Genomic DNA, 19,083 nt, shown 5'->3' with positions numbered 1-19,083 from the left:
TCGTCCAGCAGTCGAGGCAGAGCTGGAGAATTTGGAAAAGGCAGGCGTATTATCCAAAATAGATTGGAGCGAGTGGGCAACACCCATCGTTCCAGTCATGAAGAAAGCATTGAATAATGATAAATCTGAAGAACAGAGAAAAATTCGTATCTGTGGAGACTTCAAGGTGACTGTAAACCCGGTCCTTCACACGGTACAGTATCCTCTTCCGAGGATAGAAGATATTTTCGCCTCACTATCCGGAGGGAAACGTTTCACCAAAATTGACTTGGCACAGGCATATCTACAGATGGAGGTTGAAGAGGCCTCTAAAAAATATCTCACGATAAATACACACAAAGGTCTGTACCAGTACAATCGACTGGTTTTCGGAGTAGCATCCGCTCCAGCTATCTGGCAAAGAGCTATGGAGCAAGTCCTCCAAGGGATTCCGGGGACTCAATGCTACCTAGACGACATCCTTGTAACAGGAGAAAACGACAACGAGCACCGTGCCAATTTGGAGCAGGTGCTCACTAGGCTGAGAGAACGGGGCCTACGAGCAAATCGCCCCAAGTGCGAATTTTTTCCAAAATCAAATATCATATTGTGGCCACATAATTAATAAGGAAGGGTTGCATAAGTCACCTGAAAAAATTGAAGCAGTCATAAAAGCCCCAGCACCTGAAAATGTTTCACAATTAAGGTCGTTCCTGGGATTAATAAATTACTATCATAAATTTTTACCGAACTTATCAACTCTTCTACACCCTCTTAATGAACTGCTCCAAACAGGATTAATTTGGAAATGGAGCGAAGACTGTAAACGTGCCTTCCATAAATGCAAAGACTTAATCATGTCCAAAGAAGTTTTGGCTCATTACAACCCATCACTGCCAATCAGACTGGCGTGCGATGCATCCCCTTACGGCGTAGGGGCAGTATTATCGCATAAATTCCCTGATGGCTCGGAACGGCCGATAGCTTTTGCGTCACACTCATTGAACTCAGCTGAGCGTAACTATGCCCAAATCGACAGGGAAGCACTCAGCCTGGTATGGGGAGTGAAGAAATTCAACCATTACCTACACGGACAAAAATTTACCTTGTTGACTGACCATCAACACCTCATCTCCATATTCAACCCTAAAAAGTGTGTTCCCATTATGACAGCGCAAAGGCTACAGAGGTGGTCCCTTTTTCTAGGGGCACACCAATACAACATAGAATACAAAGGATCAAAACAGCATGGGAATGCTGACGGGTTATCGCGCCTACCGTTGCCAATGGTAGAAGAAGCACCTACCGTAGACCCAGTGGAGATTTTCCACTCTACCATAGTCGAATGTCTACCAGTAACAAATTCTGCCATTGAAAGGGAAACTAGAAATGACCCGACTCTCTCACGAGTCTACGATTTAACAGTGAAGGGATGGCCAGCACATGGCGAACCACTGTTGCCAGCATTCTCGCAAAGAAGAGAACAGTTGTCAGTGTGCCGAGGAACCTTGATGTGTGGATCCAGAGTGGTGATTCCACCCAAACTCCAGGATAAAGTTCTAAAGGAGCTTCACGAGGGGCATCTGGGTGGAGTGAAAATGAAGAACCTAGCCAGGGCGTTTGTATGGTGGCCAGGTATCGATGGAGACATCGAAGAAATGACCAAGGGCTGCCTAGGATGCCAGAAGGTTCAAAACGCTCCACCCCAAGCCCCTCTACATCCATGGGAGTGGCCCTCATCTCCCTGGCAAAGGGTACACATCGACTTTGCTGGTCCATTTATGGACTCAATGTTCTTAATCGCGGTTGATGCACACTCCAAGTGGCCGGAGGTAATAAAGATGTCCTCCACCACCACGGAAAAAACCATCACAGTATTAAGGACCATATTTGCCAGGAATGGGCTGCCGGAACAGATCTGTTCTGATAATGGACCGCAATTTGTGTCCGAAGAATTCAGGAAGTTCTTAAAAACCAATGGGGTTAAGCACTACACGTCCGCCCTATACCATCCCGCCACCAATGGATTGGCTGAAAGGTTTGTCCAGACCTTCAAGAAGGCCATAAAGGCCATGGGTAATGAAGACATAAAACTTCAGCACAAGGTGGATAACTTCTTGTTCGCATACAGGAATGCAACACATATGGTTACAAACCAAACTCCCGCCATGATGTTCTTCAATAGAAGCCTAAGATGCCGGCTGGATTTGATCAAGCCCAACATCAGAAGGGACGTGGAGAACCGGCAATTTCAAGGCATGAATGAAAGGCCAACTAGAACCTTCCAGATAGGTCAACAAGTTTTGGCCCGGGACTACCGTACCGAGAAATGGTAGCCTGGAACTATCTGCACACGACTAGGACCACTGATGTATACCGTGGACATCGGAGAAAGCATAATAAGGCGCCATGCTGACCAAATCATAGAGTCATCCGAAAAGGGACAACCTACACCACAACTCTATACGCCTAACGATGAAGTAGAGATACCCATATCTACCTCCGATCCAGTGATACTGGAACCCGATGAACCCGACACTGGCATTCGAGCCGAATCAGCCTTGCCAAAAGAACCTACTACACCACCAGAAACTACTACACCACCGAGGCATTATCTGGACCGAGTCAGGAAGCCTCCAGAGAGACTGACTTATAATTAATTAACTGCAGCAATGTGTAGATTATTTTTCTTGTAACATGTAATTAATAATTACTTAAAATATTATGTACTGGTTGGCTAAAAGGGGAGGAATTGTAGTGTATGTGCCTTTAAGAGCCCCATGTGTACTGTAATGCTGGTAATGGCCACTCGGGCTATATAAGCCTGTATATTGTGTTGTATCAGTTAGTTCCCCTCCAGACTTTGTTTAGTAAACACCTATGAAACCAACTCCTGTCTTCAGTGTCTCTATCAACACACAGACACAACAGAATCTGCTTATGTAATCTTGTCATGCTATAATTACACCCTTCCCCTGGTGAAGATGCTGCACTGACAGTAGTGTACATTTACAGCATGGCATGTCTACATAGGCAATTTCCATTACTATTGAACATCGGAACTGATAATAATATAAATATAAATGTAAGGACTGCATGTGCAACTTTAAAACGGGGTTCAATTACGCCTGCACGCCTTGGTCCAATTATCCCCCAACCTCTAATGCTGCTTCACGTAAAGACTATACCTGGTCTTCTATCCCCAGGTGCAATGCCACAGAAGATTGACTAATAATTATTATTTTTATATGACTAGGGTTCCGATGTAAGGATCCTTTATTCAAAAAGTGAGTTGGACATCAGGATGGTAATCTTGCTATCTTCATCTTGCACTGAGGCCTAGAAATTAGATTGTGCCAAAATTGGGGTGTGATCCCGGAGTAGCACATGCTACATGTGCCTAATGAGCCCGGTGGCAGGACTATCAAGCTGCAGGCACTATTAACAGCCCCAGAGGTAACTCGTCGATCGTGCAGGTGGGAATGCTAGACCAACAGGCTCAGATGCCGGCCGAGGGCCACAGGGCAGTCTTTGTGGGATGGGGAGGAGGAGGGCGGGGGAGGGGGAGGCAAGCGGGATGAAGGCGAGCAATGGACGGCAGCGGTCTGCCTGGCTCCACAATAAGGTAAGCTAATAACGTGAAACTTACCTTTTTGGTGGCAGCCTCTAGCGGTTCCTACAAGGACTGCTGGTTTGGCTGCTGTGCGCTTGAAGAAATTGACCGCAGCAAGCACAGCAGCCGCCAATTTGGAAAAGGGGCTTGAAATAGGTTTTAGGTCCATTGCATATGCAAATTGGGGGCCTAATGGCAGTTTCAGGCACACCCCCTGGACACCTACTGAGTAGGTCTAACTAATATGGCGGGTAGCACATTTGCGGCACGGAATGAGACACGCATGCTGCCCTTCATATTGGACTCTCAGGAGCTCGTTTTACAGGGTCCAGCGTGATCCAATTTCTAAGCAGGGTATCCATTTATTCTGCATAATGTAATGCAGGAATCTGACCCAGCAGTATTAACTTGGAGGTGGCTCTCTGTCTAGATTAAGCACCTTAAACCACAACAAATGTATCAACTTAAAAATAATCCTCGGAAAACAAATCAATGTTTTGGTAAAAGTATGACGAGTGCTCCAAGTAGCCCTTAAAATTGCTCCAAGACATAGCTGCAAACCGTGAAGAGTTTCCTCCCTTTTTGAGGTGCTGGGGAATGTGAATTTTTATGCTCATTGGGGCACAAGATGTTATCGGGGGGAATTAATTAAGTCACAAGTTGAGCCACCCAGTATCAGCATCAAGCAGGAGAGCAATAGCACAGAAAGCTAAAGCTCCTGGTACTCCGTCCCAATACAGGAAACTTTGTGCTATCCGGCACCGACGGGACCGAGCTGTTGCCATCCCATCAAAACTGCCGGACAAACCAGCGCTAATGTTGAAACATACGGAGATTTTGAGCTCCGTATCTGGCAACAAACCCTGTTGCAGCTTCTAAACAGTCGGCCGTACCTTGCAAGCGTCTCTGTAGCTTAGCAACAGCTTCAGCGAGACCTTGCAGAGCCTGACTGGTGAAAAAAAAGCAACGAAAAAGCTCCTGATTTTTGCCGGTGGCTCGAGCATTCCAGACAGTTAACCTCCGGATAAACCAAAGTTTCCTGTAACATGCTTTCACCTCATCTGCACAGCAGCACCTGGTGTGACATTTCCTACACCAGCCATTTTGGTTAGACTGCCAATTAGTGCCAAATTATGTTATTTTCTGTGCTATTCCATGTTAGATCTGGACTCAGAATATCCAAGTACAATGGCCTTTAGCATCATTGAAGCTTCTAATTATTTCTCTTTGGTATGTACTTTATCTTATATATTTCATATTAGTTTTAAACATTTTCAATTTTTCTTTGCCTGAACGTTTCAACAGTTTCTTTTAGTTGACCCCTCATGCTATTGAAGTTTGCTTTTGAAATTCCTGGCAACAATTGATAGGTATTTTCAAATTTTATCATACTATGGATACTTGTCCGAAGAGATTCCATTACTTCAAAATTGTGGTCGTCATCCTGAGTAGTTGCAAGGAGCAAGTCTGACTCTGACTTCCCCTTAGTTGGGTCCATGTTATCCTTGAGGATTGGCACTAACGGTGTGATTGTGCTCATCAGTCACTATGAGCTTTTCCAGTACTTGAATCCAGTGTTCCAAACATCAAAGAATTAAGCAGAAGAAACACTTTCCACTGAGATTATAATGGCATTCGATCACACGGTAAAACAGTCAAGAGTTGCTTTTCTCCTGCAGCAGGGAAAAGAACTGACATGTCAGCTGAGGAAATGTGACTTTACTCAATTCAGGAAAGGATGTTAAATGGGCACTGCCTTAGCATCAGGATGTCAATGGCAAAAATGTCTTAAAGGGACCACAACCATTCTGATCCACCAGTGGTCATGAATGCTAAAAGAGAAACGATTTTTATTTCTAGACACATGTATATTGATCCTATGCACGATAAGTTCACAAAGCACCATGTATTCACAGATTTTTTTAAAAATTAATCCTACTTGGAAATTGGAAACCTGCAAACACTTGCAACTGTAGTATACATGTCCCTGATTAGGACAAAAGCAAATCTCTATGGCTGGAAAGGAATTTTGGCCTTCATAGCTTGCTATATGCTTTTAGAAACTCAGTGATGTTATCCTCATTATTTCAGGTGCAGTACTTAGCTACTACGCTTGTATTTCACCATACTTCGTATGACCAGCTAAATAATGCAAGTTAGTTTTCAGAGGTAATGATAAACATAGAAACATAGAAGCTAGTAGGCGGCCATTCGGCCCCTCGAGCCTGCTCCGCCATTCAATGCGATCATGGCTGATCATCCAAATTCAGTACCCTGTCCCTGCTTTCTTCCCAAATCCCTTGATCCCTTTAGCCTTAAGAAATATATCCAACTCCTTCTTGAATATATTTAATGAATTGGCCTCTACTGCCTTCTGTGGTAGAGAATTCCACAGGTTCACCACTCTCTGGGTGAAGAAATTCCTCCTCATTTCTGTCCTAAATGGCCTACCCCTTATCTTTAGACTGTGACCCCTGGTTCTGGACTCCCCGACCATCGGGAACATCCTTCCTGCATCTAGTCTGTCTAGTCCTGTTAGAATTTTATAAGTTTCAATGAGATCCCCTCTCATTGTTCTAAACTCCAGCGAGTACAAGCCCAATCGACCCAATCTCTCCTCATACATCATTCCTGCCATCCCAGGTATCACCCTGGTGAATCTTCGCTGCACTCCTTCCATGGCAAGAATATCCTTCCTCTGATAAGGCGACCAAAACTGCACACAATACTCAAGATGTGGTCTCACCAAGGCCCTGTACAACTGCAGCAAGACATCCTTGTTCCTGTACTCAAACCCACTCGCTACGAAGGCCAACATACCATTTGCCTTCTTAACCGCCTGCTGCAGATTAAGTTGCAATTTCAAAGCTGTAAGTAATCCTTGCCTCATCGTAAAGCACATGTGTTGCTGCTTCCTTGCTTCCAAGAAAGAAAACATTAAGAGAGAGTAAGATACCATTACATGATCGGCCATGTGTATACACTAGCCAAGCGTGCAGGTTTTGTCAACAGGAGGCTGCTGCAATTGAAAAGATCGCTAATCTTTTTGAACAATGCAATAACTGCCCCAAAATGGCCCATTGGACACAGAGGTCTGCCAAGAAAGGATTCTACTGCATAATTGTATTTTATTTTAAAACTATTGTCTGACTTCAAGTCTTTTTAAGAAACAAATCTAGAATAAATGTTGTAATGCTGATCGATCAATAAGGGAGAGCATTCTTACAACTATGTAGCAATAACTTACCTATTATCAGTAGTCTGTTTAAGTGCACCACCCCTCAAATTGCACAGGGAACAATCCTGCAGAAAATGGGAAAAACATTTAAGTAATTTATTTTGTCAACCCTTTCCCACACATATAAATGTCAATTACAAAAATGTCAGTGGCTATAATTTTACTTCTACAAATCTTAAAGAACTTTAATATCACAAATTATGAAGTTGTCACTATATCTATATATACTTATTATTGCAGTCTTATTACACTGACAAATTTAAAGGTGATATAAAACACACCAGGTAGCAAACATTTAAGTTTGTACATAAGACCAATCAAAGCATTCCTCAGTTGTGAAATGCACATTACGTACAGATCACATTCCACTGAAGATTACTCTAACTTAAACAGTAGAAAGTCAGAATACTACAACACCATAAAGCAACATCAGAAATTCTCAGGTGGAGATAGAGAATTTTTCAGAATCTGAAAAAGATTCCTGGAATAACCTCCAATGAATTGAGAAAATGGAATATACTTTGTCTACTTGCAAAGTTCTGCATCACACTTGCAATTGATTAGCTCAATTTTGATATTAAAACAAACAGCAACAAATTGAAAGGGTAGAGTATGTACCAATTGGAAACGGGCAAAAGTGAGTACATAAATGTCCAAAGAGACACAGCTAAAGACATCTGAAAATAACTAAGCAACAATAAGCAAACAGCAGATGCCACCAATAAAAAAAGGAAATGGGGTACCAATATCATGAGTGAAAATATTTTTTGGAAGTCATTTGAGTCATCATCTTGGATTCTCACTGAGGCAAAAAATTGCATTAATGAGGTTTGTAACACTGACAAAATTTGAAAGAAAGTATTTAAGCTTACCTGTACAATAGCATTTATTGCATTAGAAATGGCTGTAATAATGTTTTCCGTCAGAACCTGTGCCTATGTTAGAAACGTTTCATGTGGCTCCCCAGACCTAGCGCTGTCAGCTGAAGAGATTCAACAAGGTAGCAGGCTGCAATTCCCAGCGTGCATCGATGCTTATAATTTTTATAATTTACAGTAAAGCTGGCCATTAATCGAGGATGACATGGCCTGGCATTTGTAAACCCTTCCCTTCCAACCCTATTCCTCAATGGACAATTAAAGTGGGACAAATACTCCTAGGGAAACCACTCTTTGCTATAGTGAAAGTAACTGGATTTTTTTTATTTGTGCAAGATTTCAAAAAACAAATAAATCATGAACTGCAACTTTTTCCTGAGGCAACTTTGAAAACAAAAATGATCTCTAGTATTTATTAGCAGATCTCCTACAACTACAGCAAGTACAGTAAAACCGTCTGACAGTATGCAGCTGAGGAATAAGCAGTCAAATGGGGAAGGACTCGGACAGGAACTCAGGGAAAGTGTAACTGGTTACCATAACTGCATCTCTTACTTATTATCGAAGAACTCAAAAAATCCAGGAAAACAAAATTATTCTTATAAACATTAGCGAATTCAGAAAAGTCTGTAGGACTATCCAATTTTGAAGTTCTGAATTTAAATAGGTTGGCCTGGAGTATCCGTTCGGTTGCACTGTTTGTTGATGCAATTTGCCCAAAATCTGCGAAACCAGTGCAAAAGGTCATGGAATTTTAAGCGCAAATTACTTTCCGTACAAATCAAATTTCCATGATCATTTGCGCTAGTTTTGAAAACATCACGCTAGAAGCCGGCCCCGCTCACAAAACTGGCCATGTTCCCAGATTGGATTAATCACCATTGCAAGTGTCCGCTAATTGCGCTCATTTGCAGACCTTCGAGGAGGCTCTAAAAATTAAGCCGTTTGTTTTTTTAGGTGCAAGGACACTAATAGAAATGTTTTAATAGCTTTTGAATATAATTTTTTTCATTTACTAAGAAACTGACTACTGTACACCAATATAACTAAGAAATGATTCTGTATAGGTTTTTCAAAGTCATTTTCAATTATTTAAAATCAGGTTACTTACAGGTGGTGGATTGACACTCTGATTAAAGTGCTTATTTTTGTGATAAACCCATTTTCAGCTATATTCATCAAACTGCACCAGGTTAACACACTTAAAAAAAATCAAGGAATATCTTTCTAAAGTTTTTTTTAAAATTACGGTCTAAAACACTGCCCTATCATGCTGGTTCTTGGAAGATTCAGAGATATGCAAATGAGTTTGAGTGTAAACTCAAGAAAAATAACACTTCTGAAAACTAGCACAATTTTGGGCGCAAATTGCACATGGATTGTCGATTACATCCAAAGCGGAAACTCTACCCAGTTGTGTTAAGCAATACCTTTTGGTAACACGAAGCACTGCTGAAGAGATATTTGATAACGAAGGAAAGATGCAAATCAGTTTAATCTTTTCTTAAGAGTTATGTATTTCTTGCCCTTTGATATGAAGACCCATACCCTAAACAAATCTATCTATCTATATATATAAAAAGCAGTTGGTTTGTCTGTCTGTGTGTCCGCTATACACTCAAAAGTTATAGAGCGTACCTACACATATGTTATATCAAAAGAAAGGTTATGATCAGGGGAGTGTCATAGGCATATTTACTTTTTGGTCAGACAAAAATTGTTCCGACAGCATACAAAAAACGTTCAAAAATCCGCTCATTAGCGGTTGACCAATCCTATCGCTCATTAGCGTTGAGTGACGTGATGGTTGACCAATTGGGGGGCGTTTCATGGCGTTTGTGGGCGGGGCCTAATCCTTCAAACTGCCGAGCGGGAGCGGAGCTGAGGTGGGTGGCGGCCATTAAAGACCAGCTGGGCCTGAAGCGCTGGCAGCCGCCCTTCTTCACCCGCAAAATCTCCTTCCGGCTCTCACCTTTTAGCGGGGGAGAGGCTGCTTTAAATTAGATCGTTCACTCAGTCACGTCTCTCTTCATCTCTTATGTTTTTCTTCTCTCTGGCCGGCTGCGCGGGAAAACAGAACCACGCGGCCCGAGAGACAGCAAGCAGGGGAGCAGTGGCGAGGGCTCCGGCTCAGCAGATCGGACGCTCATCAGGGGTCGGCCCGGAACACATCGACCGGAGGAGCGGCGGCTCTCTCTCTCCTTCCCCACCCTCTCTCTCTCTCCCGCCGACCTCACAAAATGGCGGCCGCCCTTCTTCACCCGCCGGGCTCTCGGACACGGGAGTCCGGAGCGAAAGGCCTTCGACTGCCGCCCGGCCAAACGGGTCCAAAGGCCCGCCTGGTTGAACATGGGGAACCCCGGGCTCGCTTTCTGAGCGATGGGCACCCGGCTTCCCGGTGTCGGACTGACTCAGTTCTGGTACCGAGGTGAGTCGGAGGGAGAGGGAGGGGCAGGGGGGCAGGGAGAGGGGGGGGCAGGGAGAGGGCGGGGGGGCAGGGAGAGGGCGGGGGGCAGGGAGAGGGCAGGGAGAGGGAGAGGGGCAGGGAGAGGGAGAGGGGCAGGGAGAGGGAAAGTGTGAAGGGGTGGGAGAAGGAGGGAGAGCTCGTCTTCTTCCTTCCTTCGGCCGCCGCAATTCAAACTTCCCACCGACCTCACAAAATGGCGGACCCCCTTCTTCACCCGGTGTCTTCCTCTCTTCTCTATCTCCTTCCTTCGCTCTCTGTCTCTCCTTCCCTCTCTCTCTGTCTCCTTCCCCTCTCTCTCCGTCTCCTTCCCTCTCTCTCCTTCTCCCTCTCTCCTTCCCTCTCTCTCCTTATCTCTATCTCTCTCTGCTCTCTCTCTCCTCTCTCTCTCCTTCTCTCTCCTCTCTCTCCCCTCCTTCTCTCTTTCTTCTCTCTCTCTCCTCTCGCTCTCCCCTCCCTCTCTCTTCTTCTTCTCCTCTCTCTCCTTCCTCTCTCTCTCCTCTCCTCGCTCTCTCCCCTTCTCTCTCTCTCCTTCTCTCGCTCTCCTTCTCGCCCCCCCTCCTGCTCGCGCTCCCTCTCCTTCCCTCGCCCGCGCGCTCTCTCTCCTTCCCTCGCCCGCGCGCTCCCTCCTTCCCTCGCCCGCGCGCTCCCTCTCCTTCCCCTCGCCCGTAGCGCTCCCTCTCCTTCCCTCGCCCGCGCGCTCCCTCTCCTTCCCTCGCCCTCCCTCTCCTTCCCTCGCGCGCTGTGCTCTCCTTCCCCCGCGCGCTCGCTCTCCTTCCCTCTGCGCGGGCTCTCTCTCTCTCTCCTTCCCGCGCGCGCTCTCTCTCTTCTCTCGCGCGCGCGCTCTCTCCTTCCCTCGCACGCGCTTGCTCTCCTGCGCGCAACGCGCGTGCTCGCTCTCCTTCCCTCGCGCACGCTCGCTCTCTATCCTTCCCGCGCGCTGCGCTCGCTCTCTCCTTCCCGCGCTCGCGCGTCGCTCTCTCCTTCCCGCGCGCGCGCTATCCCCTTCCCTCGCGCGCCGCGCTCACTCCCCTTCCCGCGCGCAACGCTCTCCCCTTCCCTCGCGCGCATAAGTTCGCTCTCTCCTTCATTCGCGCGCTCGCTCACTCTCCTTCCCTCGCGCGCTTCGCTCTCTCCTTCCCGCGCATGCAGCTCGCTCTCCTTCCCTCGCGCTCGCTCTCTCCTTCCCGCGCGCGCGCATCGCTCTCTCCTTCCCTCGCTGCGCGCTCGCTCTCTCTCCTTCCCTCGCTGCGCTCGCTCACTCTCCTTCCCTCGCGCGCTTCGCTCTCTCCTTCCCTCGCTCGCGCTTCGCTCACTCTCCTTCCCTCGCGCGCTCGCTCTCCTTCCCGCGCGCGCTCGCTCTCTCACCTTCACTCGCGCGCGCTCGCTCTCTACTTCCCGCGCGCAGCGCTCGCTCTCTCCTTCCCGCGCGCAGCCGCGCTCGCTCTCTCCTTCCCGCGCGCAGCGCTCGCTCTCTCCTTCCCTCGCTGCGCTTCGCTCTCTCTCCTTCCCTCGCGCGCTCGCTCTCTCTCCTTCCCTCGCGCGCTTCGCTCTCTCTCCTTCTCTCGCGCGCTCGCTCTCTCTCCTTCTCTCAGCGCTGCGCGTTCTCTCTCCTTCCCTCGCGCGCTCCGCTCTCCCCTTCCCTCCCGCGCGCGCTCTCTCCTTCCCTCGCGCGCTCTCTCCTTCCCTCGCAGCGCGCGCTCTCTCTCCTTCCCTCGGCGCGCGCGCTCTCCTTCCCTCGCGCTGCGCCTCTCTCTCCTTCCCTCGCGCGCCGCAGCGCGCTCTCTCCTTCCCTCGCCGCGCAGCGCGCTCTCCTTCCCTCGCGCGCGCGCTCTCTCCTTACCTCGCGCGCGCGCTCTCTCCTCTTCCCTCGCGCGCGCAGCGCTCTCTCCTTCCCTCGGCGCGCTCTCTCCTTCCCTCGCGCGCGCTGCCTCTCTCTCCTTCCCTCGCGCGCGCGCTCTCTCTCCTTCCCTCGCGCGCGCGCTCTCTCTCTCTCCTTCCCGCACGCGTGCTCTCTCTCTCTCCTTCCCTCGCGCGCGCGCTCTCTCCTTCCCTCGCGCGCTTCTCCTTCCCCTCGCGCGCTCTCTCTCTCCTTCCCTCGCGCGCGCTCTCTCTCTCCTTCCCTCGCAGCGCGCGCGCTCTCTCTCTCTCCTTCCCTCGCGGCGCAGCGCTCTCTCTCTCCTTCCCTCGCGCGCAGCGCGCTCTCTCTCCTTCCCTCGCGCGCGCTCTCTCTCTCCTTCCCTCCGCGCGCGCTGCTCTCTCTCCTTCCCTCGCGCGCGCGCTCTCTCTCCTTCCCTCGCGCGCAGCGCTCTCTCCTTCCCTCCTCGCGCGCGCGCGCTCTCTCTCCTTCCCTCGCGCGCCTCTCTCTCCTTCCCTCGCGCGCTCTCTCTCCTTCCTCGCGCGCTCTCTCTCTCTCCTTCACTCGCGCACGCGCGCTCTCTCTCTCCTTCCCTCGTGCGCTCTCTCTCCCTCGCTCCTTCCCTCGCGCGCTCTCTCTCCTTCCCGCGCGCTCTCTCTCCTTCCCTCGCGCACGCGCTCTCTCTCTCCTTCCCTCGCGCTGCGCGCGCTCTCTCTCCTTCCCTCGCGCGCGCTCTCTTTCCCGCACGCGCTCGCTCCTTCCCTCGCGCGCGCGCTCTCTCTCTCTCCTTCCCTCGCGCGCGCTCTCTCTCTCCTTCCCCTCGCGCGCTCGCTCTCTCTCTCCTTCCCTCGCGCGCTCGCGCTCTCATTCCCGCGCGCGCTTCGCTCTCTCTCTCCTTCCCTCGCGCGCTCGCTCTCTCTCCTTCCCGCGCGCAGCGCTATCTTTCCCGCGCGCGCTCGCTCTCTCTCTCCTTCCCGCGCGCTGCGCTCTCCTTCCCTCGCGCGCGCGCCTCGCTCCTTCCCTCGCGCGCGCGCTCGCTCCTTCCCCTCGCGCGCGCGCTCGCTCCTTCCCTCGCGCGCGCGCTCGCTCCTTCCCTCCGCGCGCAGCGCTCGCTCCTTCCCTCGCGCGCGCGCTCGCTCCTTCCCTCGCGCGCTCTCTCTCCTTCCCTCGCGCGCGCGCTCTCTCTCTCTCTCCTTCCCTCGCAGCGCAGCGCTCTCTCTCTCTCTCCTTCCCTCGCGCGCTCGCTCTCTCTCCTTCCCTCAGCGCGCTCAGCTCTCTCCTTCCCTCGCGCGCACGCGCTCTCTTTCCCGCGCGCGCTCGCTCTCTCTCTCTCCTTCCCGCGCTCAGGCTCTCCTTCCCGCGCGCGCTCTCTCCCGCGACGCGCTCGCTCTCTCTCCTTCCCTCGCGCGCATCGCTCTCTCTCCTTCCCGCGCACGCGCTCTCTTTCCCGCGCGCGCAGCTCGCTCTCAGCTCTCCTTCCCGCGCTCTCCTTCCCGCGCACAGCGCGCGCTCTCTCCTTCTCTGCGCGCGCGCTCTCTCTTCCCTCGCCGCAAGCGCGCGCTCTCTCTCTCCTTCCCTCGCGCGCGCAGCGCGCGCTCTCTCTCTCCTTCCCGCGCGCAGCGCTCTCTCTCTCCTTCCCTCGCGCGCAGCTGCGCGCTCTCTCTTTCCCTCGCGCGCGCTCTCTCTCTTTCCTCGCTGCGCCGCGCTCTCTCCTTCCCTCGCGCGCACGCGCTCTCTCTCCTTCCCTCGCGCGCACTGCGCTCTCTCTCTCCTTCCCTCGCGCACGCGCTCTCTCTCCTTCCCTCGCGCGCTCTCTCTCTCCTTCCCTCGCAGCGCAGCGCTCTCTCTCTCCTTCCCTCGCGCGCGCGCTCTCTCTCCTTCCCTCAGCGCGCGCGCGCTCTCTCTCCTTCCCTCGCGCGCGCGCTCTCTCTCTCCTTCCCTCGCGCGCAGCGCGCGCGCGCTCTCTCTCCTTCCCTCGCGCGCGCGCGCTCTCTCTCCTTCCCTCGCGCGCGCTCTCTCTCTCCTTCCCTCGCGCGCGCGCTCTCTCTCTCCTTCCCTCTCACGCGCGCTCTCTCTCCTTCCCTCGCGCAGCGCGCTCTCTCATCCTCCCTCGCGCGCGCTCTCTCTTCCTCGCGCGCGCTCTCTCTCTCCTTCCCTCGCGCGCGCGAGCTCTCTCTCTCCTTCCCTCTCGCGCGCGCGCGCGCGCTCTCTCTCCTTCCTCTCGCTGCGCGCGCGCTCTCTCTCTCTCCTTCCCTCGCGCGCGCACGCGCACGCTCTCTCTCTCCTTCCCTCGCCCGCGCGCTCTCTCTCTCTCTCTCTCTCTCCTTCCCTCGCGCACGCTCTCTCCTTCCCTCGCCCGCGCGCTCTCTCTCTCTCCTTCCCTCGCGCAGCGCGCGCGCTCTCTCTCCTTCCCTCGCGCGCGCGCTCTCTCTCTCCTTCCCTCGCGCGCTGCGCTCTCTCACTCCTTCCCTCGCGCGCTCTTCTCTCTCCTTCCCTCGCGCAGGCGCTCTCTCTCTCTCTCCTTCCCTCGCGCGCCGCGCTCTCTCTCCTTCACTCGCGCGCGCTCTCTCTCCTTCCCCGCGCGCGCAGCGCGCGCTCTCTCTCTCCTTCCCTCGCGCAGCGCGCTCTCTCTCCCTCGCGCGCGCGCTCTCTTTCCCTCGCGCGTGCGCTCTCTTTCCCTCGCGCGCGCGCTCTCTCTCCTTCCCTCGCGCGCAGCGCTCTCTCTCCTTCCCTCAGCGCGCGCTCTCTCTCTCCTTCCCTCTCGCGCGCGCGCTCTCTCACTCGCTCTCCTTCCCCGCGCGCTGCGCTCGCTCTCCTTCCCGCGCGCGCTCTCTCCTTCCCTCGCCCGCGCGCTCTCTCTCTCTCCTTCCCTCGCGCGCGCGCTCTCTCTCTCTCTCCTTCCCGCGCTCTCTCTCTCCTTCCTTCCTTCGCGCAGCGCTCTCTCTCTCCTTCCCTCGCGCGCGCGCGCTCTCTCTCTCCTTCCCTCGCGCTGCAGCGCGCGCTCTCTCTCTCTCCTTCCTTCTCGCGCGCTCTCTCTCTCCTTCCCTCGCGCGCGCTCTCTCTCCTTCCCTCGCCCTCGCGCGCTCTCTCTCTCTCTCTCCTTCCCTCGCGCGTGCGCTCTCTCTCTCTCTCCTTCCCTCGCGCGCGCCCTCTCTCTCCTTCCGCGCGCGCAGCGCGCTCTCTCCTTCCTCGCGCGCTGCGCGCGCTCTCTCCTTCCCTCGCGCGCGCAGCGCTCTCTCTCCTTCCCTCGCCGCGCTGCGCGCTCTCTCTCCTTCCCTCGCGCGCGCGCGCTCTCTCTCCTTCCCTCGCGCGCGCGCGCTCTCTCTCCTTCCCTCGCGCGCGCGCGCTCTCTCTCCTTCCCTCGCGCGCGCGCTCTCTCTCTCCTTCCCTCGCGCGCGCTCTCTCTCTCTCTTTCCCTCGCGCGCGCAGCTCTCTCTCCTTCCCTCGCGCGCGCGCGCTCTCTCCTTCCCTCGCGCGCGCGCTCTCTCTCCTTCCCCGCGCGCGCGCGCGCTCTCTCTCCTTCCCTCGCGCGCGCGCTCTCTCTCATCCTTCCCGCGCTCTCTCTCTCCTTCCCAGCGCGCGCGCTCTCCTTCCCGCGCGCGCGCTTCTCCTTCCCTCGCGCGCGCGCTCTCCTTCCCTCGCAGCGCGCGCTCTCTCTCTCCTTCCCTCGCGCAGCGCGCTCTCTCTCTCTCCTTCCCTCGCGCTCTCTCTCTCTCTCCTTCCCTCGCTTGCGCGCGCTCTCTCTCCTTCCCTCGCGCGCGCGCTCTCTCTCCTTCCCTCTGCGCGCGCGCTCTCTCTCCTTCCCTCGCGCGCGCGCGCTCTCTCTCCTTCCCTCTCGCGCGCGCTCTCTCTCCTTCCCTCGCGCAGCGCTCTCTCTCTCCTTCCCTCGCTGCGCGCGCTCTCTCCGTCCCTCTCGCGCGCTCGCGCTCTCTCCTTCCCTCTCGCGCGCGCGCTCTCTCTCCTTCCCTCTCGCAGCGCGCGCGCTCTCTCTCCTTCCCTCGCGCGCGCGCTCTCTCTCTCTCCTTCCCTCGCCCGCGCGCTCTCTCTCTCTCTCTCCTTCCCTCGCGCGCAGCGCGCTCTCTCTCCTTCCCTCGCGCGCGCTCTCTCTCTCCTCCTTCCCTCGCGCGCGCCTCTCTCTCATCCTTCCCTCGCGCGCACGCGCTCTCTCACTCCTTCCCACGCGCGCTCTCTCTCTCCTTCCCTCGCGCGCAGCTCTCTCTTCTCCTTCCCTCGCGCGCGCTCTCTCTCCTTCCCTCGCGCGCGCTCTCTCTCCTTCCCTCGCGCGCGCGCTCTCTCCTTCCCTCGCGCGCGCGCTCTCTCCTTCCCTCGCGCGCGCTCTCTCTCTCCTTCCCTCGCGCGCACGCGCTCTCTCACTCCTTCCACGCGCGCACGCGCGCTCTCTCTCTCCTTCCCTCGCGCGCGCTTCTCTCTCCTTCCCTCGCGCGCGCTCTCTCTCCTTCCCTCGCGCTGCGCGCGCGCGCGCTCTCTCCTTCCCTCGCAGCAGCCGCGCTCTCTCCTTCCCTCGCGCGCGCGCTCTCTCCTTCCCTCGCGCGCCGCGCGCGCGCTCTCTCTCCTTCCCTCGCGCGCGCAGCGCTCGCTCTCTCTCTCCTTCCCGCGCGCGCGCTCTCTCTCCTTCCCGCGCGCGCGCTCTCTCTCCTTCCCTCGCGGCGCGCTCTCTCTCCTTCCCTCGCGCGCGCTCTCTCTCCTTCCCGCGCGCGCAGCGCTCTCTCTCTCCTTCCCTCGCGCGCGCTCCTCTCTCCTTCCCTCGCGCGCGCGCGCGCTCTCTTCCCTCGCGCGCGCGCTCTCTTTCCCTCGCGCGCAGCGCTCCCTTTCCCTCGCGCGCTCTCTCTTCCCTCGCGCGCGCGCGCTCTCTCTCTCCTTCCCTCGCGCCCGCGCGCTCTCTCTCTCTCCTTCCCTCGCGCGCCGGCGCTCTCTCTCTCTCTCCTTCCCGCGCTCTCTCTCTCTCCTTCCTTCCCTCGCGCGCTCTCTCTCTCTCTCCTTCCTTCCTTCGCGCTCTCTCTCTCTCCTTCCTTCCTTCGCGCTCTCTCTCTCTCCTTCCCTCGCGCGCGCTGCGCTCTCTCTCTCCTTCCTTCGCGCGCGCGCTCTCTCTCCTTCCCTCGCGCTCGCGCTCTCTCTCTCTCCTTCCCTCGCCCGCGCGCTCTCTCTCTCTCTCCTTCCCTCTCGCGCTGCGCGCGCTCTCTCTCTCTCTCTCCTTCCCGCGCTCTCTCTCTCTCTCCTTCCCTCGCGCGCGCGCTCTCTCTCTTCCCTCGCGCGCGCGCTCTCTCTCCTTCCCTCGCGCGCGCAGCGCTCTCTCTCCTTCCCTCGCGCGCGCTGCGCCGCGGCGCTCTCTCTCCTTCCCTCGCGCGCGCGCGCGCGCTCTCTCTCCTTCCCTCGCGCTGCGCGCGCTCTCTCTCCTTCCCTCGCGCGCGCGCGCTCTCTCTCCTTCCCTCGCGCGCGCGCTCTCTCTCCTTCCCTCGCGCGCGCTCTCTCTCCTTCCCTCGCGCGCGCTCTCTCTCCTTCCCTCGCGCGCGCGCTCTCTCTCCTTCCCTCGCGGCGCGCTCTCTCTCCTTCCCCTCGCTGCGCGCGCTCTCTTTCCCTCGCGCCCGCAGCGCTCTCTCTCTCTCCTTCCCTCGCGCGCGCGCTCTCTCTCTCTCTCCTTCCCGCGCTCTCTCTCTCTCCTTCCTTCCCTCGCGCGCGCTCTCTCTCTCTCCTTCCTTCCTTCGCGCTCTCTCTCTCTCCTTCCTTCCTTCGCGCTCTCTCTCTCTCCTTCCCTCGCGCTGCGCGCGCTCTCTCTCTCTCCTTCCTTCGCGCGCGCGCTCTCTCTCCTTCCCTCGCGCTCGCGCTCTCTCTCTCTTCCTTCCCTCGCCCGCGCGCTCTCTCTCTCTCTCCTTCCCTCTCGCGCGCGCGCGCTCTCTCTCTCTCCTCTCTCTCCTTCCCGCGCTCTCTCTCTCTCTCCTTCCCTCGCGCGCGCGCTCTCTCTCCTTCCCTCGCGCGCGCGCGCTCTCTCTCCTTCCCTCGCGCGCGCGCGCTCTCTCTCTCCTTCCCTCGCGCGCGCGCTCTCTCTCCTTCCCTCGCGCGCGCTCTCTCTCCTTCCCTCGCGCGCGGCGCGCGCTCTCTCTCTCCTTCCCTCGCGCGCGCGCTCTCTCTCCTTCCCTCGCGCGCGCTCTCTCTCCTTCCCTCGCGCGCGCGCTCTCTCTTTCCCTCGCGCGCGCGCTCTCTCTTTCCCTCGCGCTGCGCGCTCTCTCTTCCTCGCGCGCGCGCTCTCTCTCCTTCCCTCGCGCCCGCGCGCTCTCTCTCTCTCTCCTTCCCTCGCTCGCGCGCGCTCTCTCTCTCTCTCCTTCCCGCGCTCTCTCTCTCTCCTTCCTTCCCTCGCGCGCGCTCTCTCTCTCTCCTTCCTTCCTTCGCGCTCTCTCTCTCTCCTTCCCTCGCTGCGCGCGCGCGCTCTCTCTCTCTCCTTCCTTCGCGCGCGCGCTCTCTCTCTCCTTCCTTCGCGCGCTGCGCAGCGCGCTCTCTCTCCTTCCCTCGCGCTCGCGCCTCTCTCTCTCCTTCCCTCGCCCGCGCGCTCTCTCTCTCTCTCCTTCCCTCTCGCGCGCTCTCTCTCTCTCTCTCTCTCCTTCCCGCGCTCTCTTTCCCTCTCGCGCGCGCGCTCTCTCATCCTTCCCTCGCGCCCGCGCGCTCTCTCTCTCTCTCCTTCCCTCGCGCTGCGCGCGCTCTCTCTCTCCTTCCCGCGCTCTCTCTCTCTCCTTCCTTCCCTCGCGCGCGCTCTCTCTCTCTCCTTCCTTCCTTCGCGCTCTCTCTCTCTCCTTCCTCGCGCGCGCGCTCTCTCTCTCCTTCCTTCGCGCGCGCGCGCGCTCTCTCTCCTTCCCTCGCGCTCGCGCTCTCTCTCTCTCCTTCCCTCGCCCGCGCGCTCTCTCTCTCTCTCCTTCCCTCTCGCGCGCGCGCTCTCTCTCTCTCTCTCTCTCCTTCCCGCGCTCTCTCTCTCCTTCCCTCGCGCGCGCGCTCTCTCTCCTTCCCTCGCGCGCGCGCGCGCTCTCTCTCCTTCCCTCGCGCGCG

The 19,083-nt window shown here is 55.6% G+C and overlaps 1 protein-coding gene across 7 annotated transcripts in view; it reads right to left on the bottom strand.

Annotated features, from left to right (window-relative positions):
• LOC147124839 (lysine-specific demethylase 4C-like) overlaps positions 1-19,083 on the bottom strand; it is a 645,681-nt gene that overhangs the window by 274,602 nt on the left and 351,996 nt on the right. For all 7 annotated transcript variants that reach the window (XM_085993864.1, XM_085993875.1, XM_085993908.1 and 4 more), the window contains one exon: positions 6,840-6,895. In XM_085993864.1, coding sequence (XP_085849990.1) covers positions 6,840-6,895 — 56 coding nt within the window. The remainder of the gene's footprint in view (positions 1-6,839; positions 6,896-19,083) is intronic.

This window comes from Somniosus microcephalus, chromosome 1 (genome assembly GCF_052327205.1).
Source record: "Somniosus microcephalus isolate GS21.2 chromosome 1, FLI_Smic_1.0, whole genome shotgun sequence".
NCBI classification, from domain to species: Eukaryota; Metazoa; Chordata; class Chondrichthyes; order Squaliformes; family Somniosidae; genus Somniosus; species Somniosus microcephalus.
The sequence above is the reverse complement of the archived record's forward strand: the minus strand, read 5'-3'. Positions and strand labels throughout refer to the sequence as shown.